The 20525-nt window shown below is 58.0% G+C and overlaps 1 protein-coding gene across 3 annotated transcripts in view; it reads left to right on the forward strand.

Moving 5' to 3' along the window:
* ATP11A (ATPase phospholipid transporting 11A) overlaps positions 1–20525 on the forward strand; it is a 110395-nt gene that overhangs the window by 61490 nt on the left and 28380 nt on the right. For all 3 annotated transcript variants that reach the window (XM_081551506.1, XM_081551504.1, XM_081551505.1), the window contains 11 exons: positions 6–109; positions 796–846; positions 3641–3705; positions 4337–4418; positions 5529–5679; positions 6784–6981; positions 7705–7878; positions 8533–8696; positions 10343–10414; positions 11416–11489; positions 19592–19695. In XM_081551506.1, the coding sequence (XP_081407632.1) occupies positions 6–109; positions 796–846; positions 3641–3705; positions 4337–4418; positions 5529–5679; positions 6784–6981; positions 7705–7878; positions 8533–8696; positions 10343–10414; positions 11416–11489; positions 19592–19695 (1239 nt within the window). The remainder of the gene's footprint in view (positions 1–5; positions 110–795; positions 847–3640; positions 3706–4336; positions 4419–5528; positions 5680–6783; positions 6982–7704; positions 7879–8532; positions 8697–10342; positions 10415–11415; positions 11490–19591; positions 19696–20525) is intronic.

The raw sequence follows: 20525 nt of genomic DNA on the forward strand, positions 1-20525 counted from the left end.
TGCAGACCCATTATGCGGTTCAGGATACAAAGGGGTTCCATTCAGAGGAGGACATCGACAGTCTCCACGCAACCATCGAGTGCGAGCAGCCCCAGCCCGACCTCTACAAGTAAGTGGCCGCCCCCCTGCCCCCCCCCAGGGCCCACCCCCGCCCCGCCTCCCAGGACCCGCCCCCCAGGGCCCGCACCCCAGGGCCCGCACCCCGGCCCCGCCCCCCCGCCCCCCAGGGCCCGCCCCCCCCGCCTCCCCAGGGCCCGCCTCCTGGCCGCCCCCCCGCCCCCCCCAGGGCCCGCCCCCCCGCCCCCCCAGGGCCCGCCCCGCGCCCCCGCCTCCCCAGGGCCCGCCTCCTGGCCGCCAACCCCCCCCCGCCCCCCCAGGGCCCGGCTCCTGGCCGCCCCCCCCCCGGCCCCCGCCCCCCCAGGGCCCGCCTCCTGGCCGGTTGGGGTGCGTGTACATCACCGCAGAAGTCTGGTCCCCTTCCAATCCGTAGCTCTCTATACATGTGTTTGAAAAGGCTTCATGGAACTAAATGTGTTGGAGAAAAATGAATTTTCTGTGCTTTGAGGAGGTGATTTTAAGGAAACTCATTTAAGTCGTGGGCTAATTGGAGCAATTAAAAGCGGGGTGGGGAGGAAGTGTGGTTGAGCCCCCCTGCCCCCCGTGTTCCTGGGAGGACCTCAGTCCTTCTTAGAGATGGGGGTACGGGGGCGGGGGGTTTCCTGCAGCCAGGGTCTCAGGTCCTGTTCCCCCGCACCCCCTACTGCCTCGGCAGTGACCTGACTCTACCGCCCCCAGGTTCGTCGGCCGCATAAATGTTTACAACGATCAGAATGACCCCGTGGTGAGGTGAGTTCTCTGCTTCTTCTGAATGCTGGGGGGGGTTCATCTCATATCGTTCATTTAAACGTGGTTCTTTCCCTGATGAGAGCTGTTCATCGTCGCTCTCCAGTGGGTGTGAGGGAGAGTCCTGACTGACTGGAGGTCTGTTCTCTGTCCGTTGGCTGGTTTGAGGGGAGTCCTTTCTGACTAGAGTCTGGGCTCTGTCTGTTGGTGGTTTGAGGGGGGTCCTGCCTGTCTCGAGTCTGGGCTCTGTCCCTTGGCTGATTTGAGGGGGATCTTACCTGACTAGGGTCTGGGCTCTGTCCCTTGGCTGGTTTCTCTGGTGCACATGTCTGGACATGTTAACACAGTAACGACATCGTGGAGAATGTTCTCCCAAGAGTCTGCTGAGAGCCCCATCACAGCCGGGCAGGGCAGGAGCCCCCTCCCCAAACAAGCAATGGGGAGGGCGCAGTTCCCCGTTAGAAACACCTTCTCTCACTAAACAGACTATGAGGCTGGAAGGCTTCTGGCTTGTAGGCTGTCAGATCGGCTGCATGAATCTGCTCATGGTCATCACTGGGCACCTCCTTGCCCTGGATGTCGGGGATGTGCCTCCCAAGGTCCCATTCCAGGTTCACGCCCACCAGGGATGGGGAACCTGCTGCAGGGGATGGGCAGTGACCGGCACAGGTCCCAGGTGGGCATCCACACCCAGACCGCTGGTGGCTGGGAGCTGACTCAGCCCTGAGGCCTCAGACCCCGCTTAGCCGGGGCTTGGGCTCTGCGGCCTCCGCTTCCCAGGCCTGGGGACATTTTACCTGCCCAAGGTCTCGAGGTCTACACTGAGGGGACTGCCTTTGAAGTTGCTCCTTTTCCACAAACCCTGCTGGTCAGAGAAATTATTTTTCTTCTAATTCAAACCGTCTCCAGATTGCCAGTGTCCTGGTATTACCATGTGTATTAAAGAAAACACTGGCCCAGAAGTAGAAAAGAAAATGGAAATTAATGCAAAATAAGCAGTTGGGATTTCTCTCCTTGACAGGCTCCAGGAATCACTTGTTTTAAGGAAGTGGTTGGTGCCCTCTTACATGTTTTTATCCCCGTTCTTCATCAGCAGGTTACCAAGTGCTTTCCAGAACCTATGGAGGCCTTGCCTTGGTCTTTGTTAAATACATATTGTTCTAAAGGTGAATGCCTGGTTAGTGAGGAAAAACAACCTGGATTCCTGTGCCTGTGAGGATTAATTTGTATTTGAATGAGGGTGGATAGGTTTAGCTGGCTCCATAGCACCAGTGGGTGAACCTGGAGAAGTCAGCACTGCAGGTTTTCCTTATTTGTACAAAGTTGAAGGCTGAGTCTCTTGAGAGAGAATTACTAATATAGTTTATATTTTGATACTTATTCTAGTTTAGCTTTTTTTAGTGTTTGTACTTAAGTCAGCAGACTTCTAACATTTGGATGTTTAAAGGTGTTTATAAAGTTGTGGTGTGGACAGATATGAATTGTATATCCAAGTTCTGGATCCTTTCTGACTGATGATTCTTCATCCTCCCGTCCAAACCAGGAGCAAAGTACTTTTTAAAGGAAGTTATTTTTGGACCCCACAGAGACACTTTATAAAGGGCGTTTGTTTCCATAAACACCTTGGACGTGAGCTGTCGTGTTTGCTGACGGAGGCCGGCAGTGCTTGTAACAGACGGACAGCATGTGTGCACCTGGGCGCCCCGTCCACGTGGCTGTCGGGCTGGGGGCCATGCCCTGAGACCACGGACAGCCCTGGGCAGACCCCTCGGGTCAGGGTGTCCCAGCCAGCGCGCTGCGCTGGGCAGTCCCTCTTTCTCGACTTCACCCTGATGTGGTCCTGAGCCAGGTCAGCTGAGTACGTGGGACGCATCTAAGTTTATAACGTTCAGTAAGTCCTCAGCCTCCCTTGATAAAAGGAAATCAAATGCTGATTGAATGAAAAGCAAACTTTAGCAAATTTTTCCCTTTACCCCAAATCCCTTTTACTCTCCAAAGAAAATCAGGAGAATATTGTAAATGGCAAAGTAGGGAATCTGAATCTGCTTCTTATTCCCTTTCTACTCTTGGGAAATGAGAAGAAATGATTACTTGGTCAACAGAGGGGACCACCGGCCCCCGAACCCCTAAAGGCAGAGAGTTTGTCTGCTGGTCACTGTTGAGTCCTGAGTGCTTGTTTTTACACGAATGGTTTTTAACTTCCTCGGTCACTGTATCTGCACGGGCACAGCAGTGCACGGGTCATTGCAGACTTACAGGCCAGCTGCGTCCAGGGCCTGGGGCTTGGCTGTGTGCTTGTGGGTGCCTCACTGGGCCCCCAGCACCTCTCTGAAAGCCAGACTGCGTTAATGTGTGTGAAACTCCCCCAGGATGTGTTAGAAACAGCTCAGTGAGTCGCGGACACCACTAGGCATCCCCAGTGCTGCCTTAGACGTGAAGCTTGTTGGGGCAGGTTTCCGGGCTGGTCCATGGGTGGCACTTCTGGGAGGGGCCCTGGGGCTGCTGATGGTAAGAGCAGGGGCCCCATCACCCTCGCTGTCTCTAATGGAGTGGAGTCAAAGCCTTGGGGGCCACCCAGTGGGGCTGGGGCCCTGATGTAGCTGACTCTGTGGGAATCTCCCAGCAGACGGTTCTACCGTCCCCAGGGAAAGAGTGCCTGCCTTTCCTGGGACTTGGCTAGAGTTCATAGTCTAGATGCAAGCGGATCTACACTGAGATGGTTTCCTCATGGAATGCAGTGTTGAGCCAGTGAGCTGCTTCTCCATTGTTCTGTTTCTGGTCGTCCTTCTCTTTGCAGGCCATTAGGATCGGAAAACCTGCTTCTTAGAGGAGCCACGCTAAAGAATACCGAGAAAATCTTCGGTAAATATTTTAATTAGTGAATCATTAATAATAGCTTCTAAAACTAAGGGCCTCGTAAGCAGTTAAAATCCGTGGAGGTGCCCTGGAAATATCTCTTTGTGCTTTGAGGTGCTGCGGATTTACGGTGGGGAAAATTGTCCTCACTAAAAAACCAGTCTCCACGCACGGCCACGGTCCACAACAGGGACACGTCAGGGTGCTGCCTGCACAGCAAGTGCCTGCAGTTTGTGACTCAGACGTGAAGCCATGCCCTGAAAGCATTCACACACTACGGTTCTGCAGGAAATTCTTCTAATGGCTGTGTTTCTCTGTTAGTAGCTTCCATTTCCAGTGGGTTAATTTTTATGTTTTAAGTGAAACAGCTAATACACAAGTGTGTCCTATTGTTGGGAAACCCAAATTACTAAAATCTGAACTTTTTTTTTAAAAAAGTGCAGATTGCTTTCTATGCAGGAAAAAAAAAAGTATTTCTTTGGTCTAAAGAATCTTTTTGTGTGGCTTTTTATGAACAGCTAGCTTGTATGATTCGTTTTGTCCAGAATCCCGCTTCACCTCTCCGCACGTGCCGTGCTGTGCGGGGAAGACAGACACAGCTGTGCTGCTGCTGCTTCATCTACTCTCTGCTTCACAGGTGTTGCTATTTACACGGGCATGGAGACCAAGATGGCGCTGAACTATCAATCCAAGTCCCAGAAGCGATCTGCTGTTGAAAAGTAAGCTCGTATATCCCGTGGCTTGAATCACATAAAAAGTCTACAGCCATACCACCCTATCATGCCCGATCTCGTCTGAATCGTGTGAAACATCCGTGACTTCCACTGTCGCAGACCCCCGCGGTTGTGAAATCATTTTCCTCTTGGTCTGATCAGCAACTCCTCGTGGAGTCTGACAGATGGTTGGGCTGATTATTTGGGCTTATTATTTATTATCTTAGATTGACTACCTTATTTCGTGGGGCTGTAGATGCCATGCACCCCAGCCACATCTGTAGACTCCCACGTGAGTGCAGATACCTGCAGTCCTGGGTCAAGGTCAGGACAGAGTTGAATTTGTAAGAAAACATGGCCCAGGGTGGCATCTTCTTTGCCCCGCATTACAGTGAGTCCCTAACCTGAGGGGGACAGCTGAGTGACCACACGTTGTGAAATAAAGAGGTATAGGCTCCTTAGTGATTTGGGGCTGACTGTTGGGTCACTGTTGCCTGCTGTTGGCAAGTCAACCTCTAAGTGGGATCCTGGGTCTCTGCCCACCTGTGGCTGCATCAGCTGTGAAGTTGGGCCGTCCGTTCTTATTAAGGAAGATGCTTAGTTTCCAGATGTCTGCATCGACAAATTGGTCTCAGAAATAGATACTGGAAAATCAAAACTTCATAGCCTCCTAAGACACTGGCTAAGGTCTCAGCGCTTCTCCTGCTCAAGCCATTTGCTCCCGCCCTCCCGCCTTCCCCCAGGTTGGGAATGCACTAGGATGCTCCATGACAGAAGACGTTGATTTCTGGGTGTTCTGTGAATTGAGAGCCCCAGACCATGCAGAAGCCCCCTGAGCAGGGCGGCCATGCCCTGTACTCCTGTCCGCCAGAGTTCCCTGCCCCCAGCTCTGTCCCTGTGGCCCCAAACACTCACCAGCACCCAGAGTAGACTCAGATGTAGATGAGCTTGCCTTTTGCGCTTTGACAGTTGGTCGGGGGGGCCTTTAAAACCCTTTGCTGTGTTGTTCCTGTCTGCTCGCAGCGTGCTCATTCCGACGTTGGTGAGAAAGCCGACGCCCAGCTCGGGTTCCTGGGGGAGCAGGCACTCAGTCTCCACGGCCGTCTTGTGTTTCAGATCCATGAACGTGTTCCTCGTTGTGTACCTGTGCATCCTCGTCAGCAAGGCGCTCATCAACACTGTCCTGAAGTACGTGTGGCAGAGCGAGCCGTTCCGGGACGAGCCGTGGTACAACCAGAAGACGGAGGCCGAGAGACAGAGGAACCTGGTACGGCGGAGGGGCCCCGCGGGTGGGCGCTGTGGGCGCCTGGGGACACGGGATGATGAGATGTTGGTAGCAGACACACTGGTGACAGTGAAAGTATCAGCTGCATCCGCACCCCACTCCCCGCGCCCCACTCCCCGAACCACCACCCCCCACACACACTGGTTGCCCCGAACTACCCCCCGACACACACTGGTTGCTCCGCCTTCTTTGGGTATTTGAATATTCAGGTCTAGAAAGGTATCGGCTTCCATCCTAAATTCATAAGAACAAACCTTACATGTTGGGAGCACAGAGTCTTAACCATTGGGCCACCAGGCAAGTCCCCAGTGTGTTAATTTGATTAAATCTCCTCTACTTAGGGGCTTCCCTGGTGGCTCAGATGGTAAGGCGTCTGCCTGCAATGCAGAAGACCTGGGTTCGATCCCTGGGTCGGGAAGATCCCCTGGAGAAGGAAATGGCAACCCACTTGAGCATTCTTGCCTGGAAAATCTCATGGTCGGAAGAGCCTGATAGGTTACAGTCCATGGGGTCGCAAAGAGTCGGACACGACTAAGCGACTTCCCTTCCACTTCCACTTCCTCTGCTTAAAACGGTACCGTTCTCTGGCTGGGCCTACTGCATCTACCTGAGCTGTATGCAGATCCCAACCTGGGCCCCTGCCTCTTTCCTTGCTCAGTCCAGCCTGCCAGGAGACTAAATGGCTCAGAAATAAGGACAAAACTAGACAGAAAAGCCGTTTGTCCAGACCTAAGCTTGGTCATTTGTCGGAATCGCAGAGGAAACTTAGAATAATCACACTGGTGTCCTCCGGGCTCTCAGCGGGAGGCCCCTCACTGTCTCCAGGTGTGACTCACAGGTGACCCAACCCCCTACCTCGTCCACCAGCAGCACAGGTTGGTGGCTGCTCTGTCCTGGGCGCCGAAGTGGCTGGACAGAGGAAAGCAGACGGCCCCGACGCCCCAGGTGGTCTTCACCTTTGGGTCTGAAGCACCTGTATTCAAAAACAGCACTTGCTGAGCTGTGCCAACTAAGCTGAACTTCCAGCTGTCGCAGTGCTGGCAGGCAGCCTGGTGGTGACACCATGCCCACGCTGTGCCGTCTCAGTTCCTCAGAGCCTTCACGGACTTCCTGGCCTTCATGGTTCTCTTCAACTACATCATCCCTGTGTCCATGTACGTCACCGTGGAGATGCAGAAGTTCCTGGGCTCCTACTTCATCACCTGGGACGAGGAGATGTTTGATGAGGAGATGGGGGAAGGGCCGCTGGTCAACACCTCGGATCTGAACGAGGAGCTGGGGCAGGTCAGTGTCTCCAGAGCTGTCTTCTCTCGCTTGCTGTTGGGGGAGCCCCTCGCGCCTGCGTCCTTGGGTTTCTAGAGGCCACGTGACTCTCAGCATGCAGGCAGACCCCCTGGGTGTTCGGAGGGGGCCGCTGCCATCCCTGAGCAGATACGACTTACACCCGGAAGACGGCAGCAGAGTGACTTCCCCTCTCTTGTGTGACAGTGACAGTGGTGGTCCTTTTGTGTCGACAAGTTAGGCAGACTCGTGACACTCACTCACCGACATCAGCTCACCCGCGGCCTTTCTAAGCGGTGCTGATTCCGGGTTTCGAGGGCCTGAATTGGGGTGAATCAGCAGTGAGCCCTCGGCTCCCCAGCCGTCTTCTCAGTCCTCATGGCCCCAGGTCATCACTGTCAGGGTGGGCAGTGAGACTGAGCTTCAGTCTCTGGTGTAGAGAGAGTTCGAAGCCCCTCCGCTGAGCTGCTCCAGGCGGCCAGCTTAGGGCCTGAGCTCTGCACTGTCTTGACCTGCTAAGTGGCCGTGATAACCAGGACCCGCCCTGCAGAGGGTCCTGCGGGCGGAGCGTGTGGGTGGGAGCCCCCAGCAGGAGCTCCGTGGAGGGGGCGGAGGGTGGACTCACCTGGGCCCCTTGTGCACAGAGCTTGGTGGCGGGGAGGGATGGCGCCCTGTGGGGGTCCGAGCCCCTCGGGGGCAGCACTGCCAGCAGAGCCGCGTCCGCAGGTGGAGTACGTGTTCACGGACAAGACGGGCACCCTCACCGAGAACAACATGGAGTTCAAGGAGTGCTGCGTGGAGGGCCATGTGTACGTGCCCCACGCCGTCTGCAACGGCCAGGTGCTCCCTGACGCCTCCGCCATCGACATGATCGACTCCTCCCCGGGCGCCAGCGGGCGGGTAGGTGGTCGTGCTTCCCTCCCTCGTCCTGCCCCCTCCCTTCCACGGGCATGTCTCGGGACAGAGCAAGGGCACCTCCTGTCCCGGGGTCTGGGACAGAACCAACTCTCCCGTGACTCGCAGGAAGAAAAGACGTGGGCATCTCTTTGGGGGCAGGCGTCCCCAGTGAGTCTGGCTGTCACGTCGGGGCTGGAGACAGCTCACGTCACGCTTGAGCTGGGTCACTGTGGGCTGAGAGTAGGGGACCCTGCAGACCGTGTGTGCTCACACATGGACACACTCACAGGGACACAGACGCGGACACACCTACACACCAGGCACACGTACGTGCTCACACAAGCTGTACAGCTGTGCACACGCACGCACGTGGACATATACACACACAGCCTGGTGCTGAGGCTCCAGGTCTCTCTCCCTCCAGGAGGGGCCGTTACCTTCGTCAGCGGTCACCCAGGAGGCCCTTCCGGAAACCTGAACCTGCCGCCCCCTGAGCCCGTGTCCGTCTTGTCTGGCCTGGACTCCGCCCCCCGGAGGCAGAGCTGACCCCTCACCCCCGATGGCTGCAGGCCGCGCTTCGTCGTTTGTCATCTTCTGTTTGGGTTCCTTCTGTCTTAAGCGGACGTGCTTAGAGCTGTGGGTGGTGCTGTGTTTCAGGAGCGGGAGGAGCTGTTTTTCCGGGCCCTCTGTCTGTGCCACACCATCCAGGTGAAGGACGACGATGAGGTGGACGGGCCCCAGAAGTCACCGGACTCAGGGAAGCGCTCCGCGTACATCTCGTCCTCGCCCGACGAGGTGGCCCTGGTTGAGGGCATCCAGAGGTGCGTGTCGGGCGACTCTGGTCCTGGAGGCGGGAGTGTTCTGGGCACTGTCCACCGTCACTGTGGACGCGTCCTGGCAGCATCCTGACCAGGCCCCTGGGCCTGGGGCATTCCGCTGGGGTGGGGGCCAGGCGGTCACTGCCTTTGGGCTCAGGCCTTCCTCTGATCCCCACAGCAGTGGGCGTGGGTCCCTCCTGCTGTCTTAGATGGTAGTTTTCCCTGTTAACTTCTGCAGTAAACTAGAGGCCATTGCAAACACTCACAGGCTTTTTTAAGATGCAGTCTTAGAATCCCTTATGACAAGTCTTCCTCATCCATCCTAAAAAATTAACGTCCAGCGAGGTCAAGAAACTTCCACAAAGTCCCCCAGCGTGAGAAGGGCTGGGCTGGATGCTGGGGCTCTCGCTGCTCGCTGCTGTGAGTCCTGTCCTGCCAGCTCCTGCAGGTCTCTTTACTGGGACTTGTTGCTGCCTTGTGACATGGGGCTCTACGCAAACACTTGGGGAAACACTTCTCTCCAGATGCATAATTCCAAGTCTTTCCGTTCTCATCGCCGATAACCCTGATTTAACACTGAAGGTGCGGGATTCGCTGCACAGCACAGGGAACTAACCCAGAACCTCATAATAACTTGTAGCTGAATGTGAGCTGTGGAAAAAACCAAGTCACACCGCTGTACAGCTGAAGCTCACACCATGCCATGGTGTGAATCAACTGCCCTTCAGTTAAAAAATTAGTAAAGACACTAACCTCCCCCTTCACTGCCCTCGGAGCCTGGGCATCGGGCACCTCTGTCTAATTGGAACCATGTTTTTGTCGTGGACTAAACGCTGCATTTTTCCCTTGCAATTTGAAAGTGATATCAGGTGTGTATGTGGTGTATTCAACATACATATTCACGCGTACCTCGGGGAGATTGGTCAAAGCGAGTGAGATTTCTCTCTTCTTGGAAAACGAGCGCGCCGGCACTGAGGCACATTCAGTCACAGGGAGCACCCCCAAGCCGCCCCTCCTTCAGCGGCCAGCTCCCGCCAGGCCAGCGGGCCCGGGCCCACAGGCTCCGGCGTCTCGTGTTGTCAAGGCTGCTGTGGTTCTCGAGCGTGTATCCGCCTCCCGTAAGCTCCTTGCGTCCAGAAGCCAGGCCCGTTTTCTCTTGCCCGTCGCTGGCCCGGCGAGGGCAGAGCTCCCGCACGTGCTGGTGCTGGAAGGATGTCACCAGTCGAGTGCCCTGTGGCCCTGTGTTGAGCTGGGCTGTGGTTTCCTTGTCAGCAGACCTAGCATCTGCTTGGAGACCGACAGGCTCCCAGAGTCCTAATTCTGGCATCGTAACCGACCTCTGAAGGGTCCCCTGATAGTGGAGACGGGGCCCAGTCCCCAGACCTGCTGCCCTTCAGAGGCACCAGTAGCAAGCAGCTCAGCATGTGTGAAGTGCCAAGCGGCCATTCCCAGGTCCAGTTCCCTGGGCCCGTGGAGAATTTTTTGAGACAGTGAATAAATTCAGTACTGACTTCGCCATGCAGCTTACAGTCTCCGTTTTACTAGAAGCATTTCTTTTCCAAAAGGAAAGCTTTTCCAAAGTATAAAACAGAAATATCTGTGACGCGGAAATAGGTCCACATTAACCCCCGGGTTTGTCTGCCCTGCAGATTTGGCTTCACGTACCTGAGGCTGAAGGACAGTTACATGGAGCTGCTGAACAGGGACAATGACATTGAGAGGTGAGGACACCGCGGGACTGGAGGGGAGTATAGCATTGTCTTCCCAGCGTTTTCTCACCCGAGAAAATACCAAACTCGCTGTGACTTTTCCTCCCTCTTCTTGGTAACGACCCCAAGAACGTTGCCGGAACGCCCAGAGAATCTGAGTCGGACGCTTAGAGGAGAGGTTGGGTGGCGGTGGACCGTCCGACAGGCTTGGGTGAAGCCATGCAGTGTCCGTTTTACTGCAGGAGTTCAGGAACCTTCTAGTCCGTTCTGACACCCCGAGGCCATGCTCTGACCCCCTCAAGAGGGAAGACGTAAGCCTTCCCCTTGGAGTGGCCTGGGATCCTGCATCCTCAGAGCCTGTTCCCGGCCGTGGAGCACGGGGTCCTGTAGAGACACTGAGAAGAGATGGGCAGGGGACGTTTCACTTTCCATATCGACCTTCAGGGACCGTCCAGCCTAAAAGTGCTGCCTGGAGACGTGTGGTGTGTCTCGATTTTGGCTTGGATGATGGGGTTTCCGTCTCTCCTTGGTAAATAAGCGTTAGTGGGCTGTCTCGGAGATGGCGCAGTTGGTGAGGAGTATAACCTTTGGTGACGATGGTCTCAAAGAACGGGATTTTAAACTTCCGTTCAGGAAAAGTAGACTCCCCGGGTGTGGGGGAGGTGGTGAACCCTGACTCCGGAAGGGGCTTCTGGGTTCTCCAGCCACAGTCAGCTCTCCCCCAAAGCACTTGGGGGCCTCCGGGCGCCGTGGTGTGACCCCCGGGAGGGCAGTGACACTGCTGTCGGGCTCCTGGTTTCCTGCTGGACAGGCAGGTGAGAGCACCTCTCAGGCCATCACCACCGCTCGGCATGGCCGGGCAGCCTCACAGCCGTGCCCGGCTGACGACCCACCTGCTCCTCCAGGGGCCGTGTCACCCCTAACGGACGACCCGGGGAGGCTGGTCGTCACCCAGACGCTGTGACTCGCGGAGCCAGAGGATCGTCAAAACGAGTTTTCAATCTCTGTTTCAGGTTTGAGTTGCTGGACGTGTTGAGTTTTGATTCGGTGAGAAGGCGAATGAGTGTGGTCGTCAAGTCGGCTACAGGTAGGAGTTTCCCCCGGGTTTGTCCGATGGTCCGCTGTGGCCGTGCTTCATCCTGATGCCCAAACTCCGGGGGGCTCTAGGGACTGAACCGTCTCTTCTCCCTTTTAAACACAGACGGATCTGCGCTAGCTGTTCACCTCCAGCCCTGTTTGGGCCCCAGGAACTTACGCTGGGTTAGTCATCCTTGGATTTTCCCTCGAGGGGAAATCCGATGACCCATCCCCAGGGTGCCTCCTCACCCGCCCCTCAGTTTACACACAAGGCAGCCTGCATCCTCGGTCCCGACCCCATCCCCTCCTCAGAGCCTCCCCTGGTCTGGACTCTCCTTGCTCAGACCCTCCCCTGGTCTGGACTCTCCTCCTCAGAGCCTCCCCTGGTCTGGACTCCCCTGCTCAGACCCTCCCCCTGGTCTGGACTCTCCTCCTGCAGACCTTCCCCTGGTCTGGACTCGCCCACCTCCTCCCCCTGGTCTGGACTCTCCCTGCTCAGAGCCTCCCCTGGTCTGGACTCTCCTCCTCAGACCCTCCCCTGGTCTGGACTCTCCCTGCTCAGAGCCTCCCCTGGTCTGGACTCTCTCTCCTCAGACCCTCCCCTGGTCTGGACTCTCTCTCCTCAGAGCCTCCCCTGGTCTGGACTCTCCTCCTCAGAGCCTCCCCTGGTCTGGACTCTCCTCCTCAGACCCTCCCCTGGTCTGGACTCTCTCTCCTCAGACCCTCCCCTGGTCTGGACTCTCTCTCCTCAGAGCCTCCCCTGGTCTGGACTCTCCTCCTCAGAGCCTCCCCTGGTCTGGACTCTCCTCCTCAGACCCTCCCCTGGTCTGGACTCTTCCTCCTGAGACCCTCCCCTGGTCTGGACTCTCTCTCCTCAGAGCCTCCCCTGGTCTCGACTCTCCTCCTCAGAGCCACCCCTGGTCTGGACTCTCCTCCTCAGACCCTCCCCTGGTCTGGACTCTCCCTCCTGAGACCCTCCCCTGGTCTGGACTCTCTCTCCTCAGACCCTCCCCTGGTCTGGACTCTCCCTGCTCAGAGCCTCCCCTGGTCTGGACTCTCCTCCTCAGACCCTCCCCTGGTCTGGACTCTCCCTGCTCAGAGCCTCCCCTGGTCTGGACTCTCTCTCCTCAGACCCTCCCCTGGTCTGGACTCTCTCTCCTCAGAGCCTCCCCTGGTCTGGACTCTCCTCCTCAGAGCCTCCCCTGGTCTGGACTCTCCTCCTCAGACCCTCCCCTGGTCTGGACTCTCCTCCTCAGAGCCTCCCCTGGTCTGGACTCTCCTCCTCAGAGCCTCCCCTGGTCTGGACTCTCCCTGCTCAGAGCCTCCCCTGGTCTGGACTCTCCCTGCTCAGAGCCTCCCCTGGTCTGGACTTTCCTCCTCAGAGCCTCCCCTGGTCTGGACTCTCCCTGCTCAGAGCCTCCCCTGGTCTGGACTCTCCTCCTCAGACCCTCCCCTGGTCTGGACTCTCCCTGCTCAGAGCCTCCCCTGGTCTGGACTCTCCCTCCTGAGACCCTCCCCTGGTCTGGACTCTCTCTCCTCAGAGCCTCCCCTGGTCTGGACTCTCTCTCCTCAGAGCCTCCCCTGGTCTGGACTCTCCCTCCTGAGACCCTCCCCTGGTCTGGACTCTCTCTCCTCAGAGCCTCCCCTGGTCTGGACTCTCCTCCTCAGAGCCTGCCCTGGTCTGGACTCTCTCTCCTCAGACCCTCCCCTGGTCTGGACTCTCTCTCCTCAGAGCCTCCCCTGGTCTGGACTCTCCCTCCTCAGACCCTCCCCTGGTCTGGACTCTCTCTCCTCAGAGCCTCCCCTGGTCTGGACTCTCCTCCTCAGACCCTCCCCTGGTCTGGACTCTGCCTGCTCAGAGCCTCCCCTGGTCTGGACTCTCTCTCCTCAGACCCTCCCCTGGTCTGGACTCTCTCTCCTCAGAGCCTCCCCTGGTCTGGACTCTCCTTGCTCAGACCCTCCCCTGGTCTGGACTCTCCTCCTCAGAGCCTCCCCTGGTCTGGACTCCCCTCCTCAGACCCTCCCCCTGGTCTGGACTCTCCTCCTGCAGACCTTCCCCTGGTCTGGACACGCCCACCTCCTCCCCCTGGTCTGGACTCTCCCTGCTCAGAGCCTCCCCTGGTCTGGACTCTCCTCCTCAGAGCCTCCCCTGGTCTGGACTTTCCTCCTCAGACCCTCCCCTGGTCTGGACGCGCCCACCTCCTCCCCCTGGTCTGGACTCTCCCTGCTCAGAGCCTCCCCTGGTCTGGACTCTCCCTGCTCAGAGCCTCCCCTGGTCTGGACTTTCCTCCTCAGAGCCTCCCCTGGTCTGGACTCTCTCTCCTCAGACCCTCCCCCTGGTCTGGACTCTCCCTGCTCAGAGCCTCCCCTGGTCTGGACTCTCCCTGCTCAGAGCCTCCCCTGGTCTGGACTCTCTCTCCTCAGACCCTCCCCTGGTCTGGACTCTCTCTCCTCAGAGCCTCCCCTGGTCTGGACTCTCCTCCTCAGAGCCTCCCCTGGTCTGGACTCTCCTCCTCAGACCCTCCCCTGGTCTGGACTCTCCCTCCTGAGACCCTCCCCTGGTCTGGACTCTCTCTCCTCAGAGCCTCCCCTGGTCTGGACTCTCCTCCTCAGACCCTCCCCTGGTCTGGACTCTCCTCCTCAGACCCTCCCCTGGTCTGGACTCGCCCACCTCCTCCCCCTGGTCTGGACTCTCCCTGCTCAGAGCCTCCCCTGGTCTGGACTCTCCTCCTCAGACCCTCCCCTGGTCTGGACTCGCCCACCTCCTCCCCCTGGTCTGGACTCTCCCTGCTCAGAGCCTCCCCTGGTCTGGACTCTCCTCCTCAGACCCTCCCCTGGTCTGGACTCTCCTCCTCAGACCCTCCCCTGGTCTGGACTCTCCTCCTCAGAGCCTCCCCTGGTCTGGACTCTCCTCCTCAGACCCTCCCCTGGTCTGGACTCTCCTCCTCAGACCCTCCCCTGGTCTGGACTCTCCCTGCTCAGAGCCTCCCCTGGTCTGGACTCTCCCTCCTGAGACCCTCCCCTGGTCTGGACTCTTCTCCTCAGAGCCTCCCCTGGTCTGGACTCTCCCTGCTCAGACCCTCCCCTGGTCTGGACTCTCCTCCTCAGACCCTCCCCTGGTCTGGACTCTCCCTGCTCAGAGCCTCCCCTGGTCTGGACTCTCCTCCTCAGAGCCTCCCCTGGTCTGGACTCTCCTCCTCAGACCCTCCCCTGGTCTGGACTCTCCTCCTCAGAGCCTCCCCTGGTCTGGACTCTCCTCCTCAGACCCTCCCCTGGTCTGCACTCTCCTCCTCAGACCCTCCCCTGGTCTGGACTCTCCTCCTCAGAGCCTCCCCTGGTCTGGACTCTCCTCCTCAGACCCTCCCCTGGTCTGGACTCTCCTCCTCAGACCCTCCCCTGGTCTGGACTCTCCCTGCTCAGACCCTCCCCTGGTCTGGACTCTCCCTGCTCAGAGCCTCCCCTGGTCTGGACTCTCCCTGCTCAGAGCCTCCCCTGGTCTGGACTCTCCTCCTCAGACCCTCCCCTGGTCTGGACTCTCCTCCTCAGACCCTCCCCTGGTCTGGACTCTCCCTCCTCAGACCCTCCCCTGGTCTGGACTCTCCCTGCTCAGAGCCTCCCCTGGTCTGGACTCTCCTCCTCAGACCCTCCCCTGGTCTGGACTCTCCCTGCTCAGAGCCTCCCCTGGTCTGGACTCTCCTCCTCAGACCCTCCCCTGGTCTGGACTCTCCCTGCTCAGAGCCTCCCCTGGTCTGGACTCTCCTCCTCAGACCCTCCCCTGGTCTGGACTCTTCCTGCTCAGAGCCTCCCCTGGTCTGGACTCTCCCTCCTGAGACCCTCCCCTGGTCTGGACTCTCCTCCTCAGACCCTCCCCTGGTCTGGACTCTCCCTGCTCAGACCCTCCCCTGGTCTGGACTCTCCCTGCTCAGAGCCTCCCCTGGTCTGGACTCTCCTCCTCAGAGCCTCCCCTGGTCTGGACTCTCTCTCCTCAGAGCCTCCCCTGGTCTGGACTCTCCTCCTCAGAGCCTCCCCTGGTCTGGACTCTCCCTGCTCAGAGCCTCCCCTGGTCTGGACTCTCCTCCTCAGACCCTCCCCTGGTCTGGACTCTCTCTCCTCAGAGCCTCCCCTGGTCTGGACTCTCCTCCTCAGAGCCTCCCCTGGTCTGGACTCTCCTCCTCAGAGCCTCCCCTGGTCTGGACTCTCCTCCTCAGACCCTCCCCTGGTCTGGACTCTCCCTCCTGAGACCCTCCCCTGGTCTGGACTCGCCCACCTCCTCCCCCTGGTCTGGACTCTCCCTGCTCAGAGCCTCCCCTGGTCTGGACTCTCCCTGCTCGGAGCCTCCCCTGGTCTGGACTCTCCCTGCTCAGAGCCTCCCCTGGTCTGGACTCTCCTCCTCAGAGCCTCCCCTGGTCTGGACTTTCCTCCTCAGACCCTCCCCTGGTCTGGACTCTCCCTCCTGAGACCCTCCCCTGGTCTGGACTCGCCCACCTCCTCCCCCTGGTCTGGACTCTCCCTGCTCAGAGCCTCCCCTGGTCTGGACTCTCCCTGCTCAGAGCCTCCCCTGGTCTGGACTTTCCTCCTCAGACCTTCCCCTGGTCTGGACTCTCCCTGCTCAGAGCCTCCCCTGGTCTGGACTTTCCTCCTCAGACCTTCCCCTGGTCTGGACGCGCCCACCTCCTCCCCCTGGTCTGGACTCTCCCTGCTCGGAGCCTCCCCTGGTCTGGACTCTCCTCCTCAGAGCCTCCCCTGGTCTGGACTCTCCTCCTCAGAGCCTCCCCTGGTCTGGACTCTCCTCCTCAGAGCCTCCCCTGGTCTGGACTCTCCCTCCTGAGACCCTCCCCTGGTCTGGACTCTCCTCCTCAGACCCTCCCCTGGTCTGGACTCTCCCTCCTGAGACCCTCCCCTGGTCTGGACTCTCCTCCTCAGAGCCTCCCCTGGTCTGGACTTTCCTCCTCAGACCCTCCCCTGGTCTGGACTCTCCCTCCTGAGACCCTCCCCTGGTCTGGACTCTCCCTGCTCAGAGCCTCCCCTGGTCTGGACTCTCCTCCTCAGAGCCTCCCCTGGTCTGGACTCTCCCTGCTCAGAGCCTCCCCTGGTCTGGACTCTCCTCCTCAGACCCTCCCCTGGTCTGGACTCGCCCACCTCCTCCCCCTGGTCTGGACTCTCCCTGCTCAGACCCTCCCCCTGGTCTGGACTCTCCCTGCTCAGAGCCTCCCCTGGTCTGGACTCTCCCTGCTCAGAGCCTCCCCTGGTCTGGACTCTCCCTGCTCAGAGCCTCCCCTGGTCTGGACTCTCCTCCTCAGACCCTCCCCTGGTCTGGACTCTCTCTCCTCAGACCCTCCCCTGGTCTGGACTCTCTCTCCTCAGACCCTCCCCTGGTCTGGACTCTCCCTCCCGAGACCCTCTCCCAGGGCATCTCCTCGACCTCCTGTCGGAGGCCTTTGTGGTTTCCTCAGCCTGATGAGCTGTCAGTCCTCCCGTCCTTGCTGGGCTGCAGACGTCCTGAATGGGCAGCTACAGTTGGTCAGCCGTGTGCCCGCCACCGCAGTGCTGAGTGCTCGGTGAACACTGCTGGATTCAGCTTGGTAACTCGGTTTTCCGTGGCATCTTACCAGGAGATGTGGGATCTTACGCTCTCTCGTTTCTTGAAACTAGACCATACCAGGCTATGTTTTTCTCTTTGGAATCCTGCCCGGCGAGCAGGCAGACAGAGAGGCTGCCCTGAAAGCATAAACAGACCCAGCCTGAAGACATCCGAGGGCGCATGGGAGGGTTCCACGTCAGCGGGGTCCTCACACCGTGTCAACCAGAAGTGCCTGCTCTGTCTCCCGAGCTGGTGGGGACGTCGGGGGGCTGCTGAAGCCCATCTTTCAGCCGCACCCTGGGAACCACGCTCCATGCCCTGGGGAACATGGCAAGTCAGGGTTGGTTCTCTGACCCGCGTGGCTCGCTCGCCTCCAACCGTGTCATCAGATGTGACAGCTCCACCCACGAGACTCACACCAGTGAGCACCGTGAAAGCTCAAGTGCTTTATGTCGATGCTCCCAGGACACGTGGCCACGGGGTCGGTGGGACATGGGAAGCGCTCTGCCCGTCGTGTTGGGAGATGAGTCCCTGGTCACCCGTGCTGCCTCGGGGCAGTGCTTGGCCTATCCAGGGTGAAGGTGTTTGGCTGCCGAAGTTCACACCATCAGGCTCCTTGTCCCGTGACTTCCCCCGTACAGATGTGAGGTCTAGGAGGTGAACCGTGTTGGGGGCAGTCCGTGAGCCAGCCGTCATGACCACCGCGGCGGGAAGTGATGCCCCCGCTGCTCACACACCATCCTTCACCCTGTCCGCCCGCTCTCCTGGACCGCCTGGAGCACCGTGCTTGTACCCGGCGCTGGAACGCGGCATCTTCACAAACAGCTACACTTCGGCCATGAACAGCGTGGCCAAGCCTGGAGCAGGCGCTGGGGTGCGGGAAGGACTTACGTCCTCAGTGATCGAGCTGTTGAAAGTCCTTTCCTCGAGGAGATTTCCTGGGGCACCTCTCGGGGCTTCGTGGGAGAGGCTGGGCCATTGGAGCCCGCCGAGGCAGCAGTTAATCCACAGAGAGGCCGACTGTTTAATTAAAGTGTGAAAGTAGTCACTCAGTTGTGTCTGACTTTTTGTGACCCCCGTGGACTGTAGCCCACCAGGCTCCTCTGTGCATGGAATTCTCCAGGCAAAAATACTGGAGTGGGTTGCCATTCCCTTCTCCTTTAATTAAAGAAGTTATTCTCTAAGCAGTGATTCCTCCCTGGCGTTGACACCAGCCATACAGACTGACAGCCTCCTGGGCAGGACGGAGACCAGAGCCCCTGCAGCCTGGAGCTCAGTGACCAACCCTGGAAGCCCCTGCAGCCACGGGCACTGCCCGACCCCAGGTGCCCACACAGTCAGTCACAGCACCCGTGTGTGTACGCTGCTCTGGAGGTGTCACTTCTCGGTCCTTGACAAGACCGGAGATGCAGGAACTAAAGCTGCTGCCCAGTACTGTCTTCTCTGGTCCTTACATGTCGCCTTGAACTCCGGACCGTCTCTCTCTGCTTGACCACAGCTTTAGCCTAAATGCATCTCACACACCAGCGGGTACAGAGGGAAGACAGGACGGTGGGAAATCTGTCATTCACAAGCCATTACCATGAGTCCTCTGGGATTTTTCTAGAACAAAGAATTACTGTTCAAGACTGCATCACTATTCAGAGTTGGCTGGACCACAGAACTTGTTCTGTGTCATGTGATGTGTGAGCATTGCGTGGAAACCGCAGCTAGTGCCTGCATGGATTCCGTGCCAGGCTGGTGGGCGCACGACCAGGAGTCCTGGGTCAAGGGCTGAGAATGTGCAGGCGTCTTCTCAGCGTTCGAGATTTCTGTCTGAAGACAAATTCGGAAGAGACCCAGGTCCCAGAGACAAACCCCTTGGTGTTTCCACGAGCGAGCTGTGTGCTTTGCAGGCCAAGAGGTTCCTTGTAAAAGAGGAGCCCCGGTGCCAGCAACCTGTGGTCAGCATGGGTGCCATGTCCCCTCCACCCTGACCTGGATAAGGGAGAACCTTCCACCTCGGAGGAGGAGCCTGCCCCCCAGCACTGACACGTGTGTGGTGACTGGGGCGGTAGGTGGGGTGGATAGTACTGCAGATGCTTCTCGTAACTCTTGTTCACGCAAAGGATGGTCCGATGGTCACGTCCAGTGCCCCAGCCGCTCACCACCCCATTAGGGGTCGGCCACACCCTTGTGTCCTTACGCCCAACCCCCCAGCCCGGTCCTGCGGTGGTTCACCCCTCACTCACATCCTTGCCAGGGCGCTGGTGGAAGTGACGGGAGGAACGTTGCCTGGAGTCACTGTCTATCCTTCTTCCCGACTTCCCTGAGATGCTGGTGGTATCGGAATAAGATGAGGCTTTGCGGGGGTGAGAGTCTGTGTCTTTGACGTTCTCCTGGCTTTACAGGTTGACTGGCCCATCAGCATTTCCACAACAGTCTCAGCACCGGTGCCTCTGGTTTTGTTTTTAATAAAAGCATCATTTGAAAGATCTCTCCGTCTTCCCCATAGTGTGAGTCAATGAAAGTCTTCTCTCTTCGTTTTCTAGGAGAAATTTACCTGTTTTGCAAAGGAGCAGATTCTTCCATATTTCCCCGAGTGATAGAAGGCAAAGTGGACCAGATCCGATCCAGAGTGGAGCGCAACGCGGTGGTGAGACGCCGGGGAGTGGGGGGTCCTTGTGCCTCTTCTCCCGTGGGGGGTGGGGGGCGCTCCTGCTGGGCAGCAGGAGGGCGCACTGCAGGGGGCCCAGCCATGTCCCCTCCAGTGGGGCACCGCCCCCCGCAGCCTTCCATTGGCGTTTGGTGACTGGAGCGGGGTGCGTTGTGTCCAGAATGACAGACCCAATGTGATGCTGTTGGGGAGAAGAGATCTTCGTCCTGAGGATTTCTAGGGACTGGCACTTTCTGTTGTGACCTCACCTGTTCGGTTTTCTTCCACATTTCACCTGAAGTGAGGACTCAGTCTGTTCTTAGGACATCAGAGCTTTGTCTCAGGACCGCTGGTTGAACAATTCTCTCCCTGTTGGATGGCCCCGGCATCCTTGTAAAAAGTCACGTGGCCGCATATGCAAATGTTCCCTTTTGGGCTCTCTGGTCCATTCTGTTGGTCTCTGTCTGTCTTTACACTAAGACCACACTGTTTTGGTTACTGATGTCTTTCCCGTGACTTTTGAAACCAGGAAACATGAGTCCATCTTTCAGCCTTATTCTTTTTTACAAGATTATTGGTTATTCTGAGTCCCTTGAGATTCCACGAGAATTTTAGGGCAGGTTTTTCCATTCCCACGAAATGCCATTGGGATTTTTATCAGGGTTGCACCAAACCTGTAGTTCATGTTGGATAGTGTTGTCATCATGGGAATATGGTCTTGGAATTCATAAACATAGGACATCTTCCACCTGCTTAGGTCTTCCATGACTTCTTTCAGCAACGTATTGTAGTTTTCGGTCTACAAATCTTTCACCCACCCCCATGGTTTA

This window comes from Giraffa tippelskirchi, chromosome 12, assembly GCF_054371585.1.
Source record: "Giraffa tippelskirchi isolate mGirTip1 chromosome 12, T2T-mGirTip1v1.2.pri, whole genome shotgun sequence".
Lineage (NCBI taxonomy): Eukaryota > Metazoa > Chordata > Mammalia > Artiodactyla > Giraffidae > Giraffa > Giraffa tippelskirchi.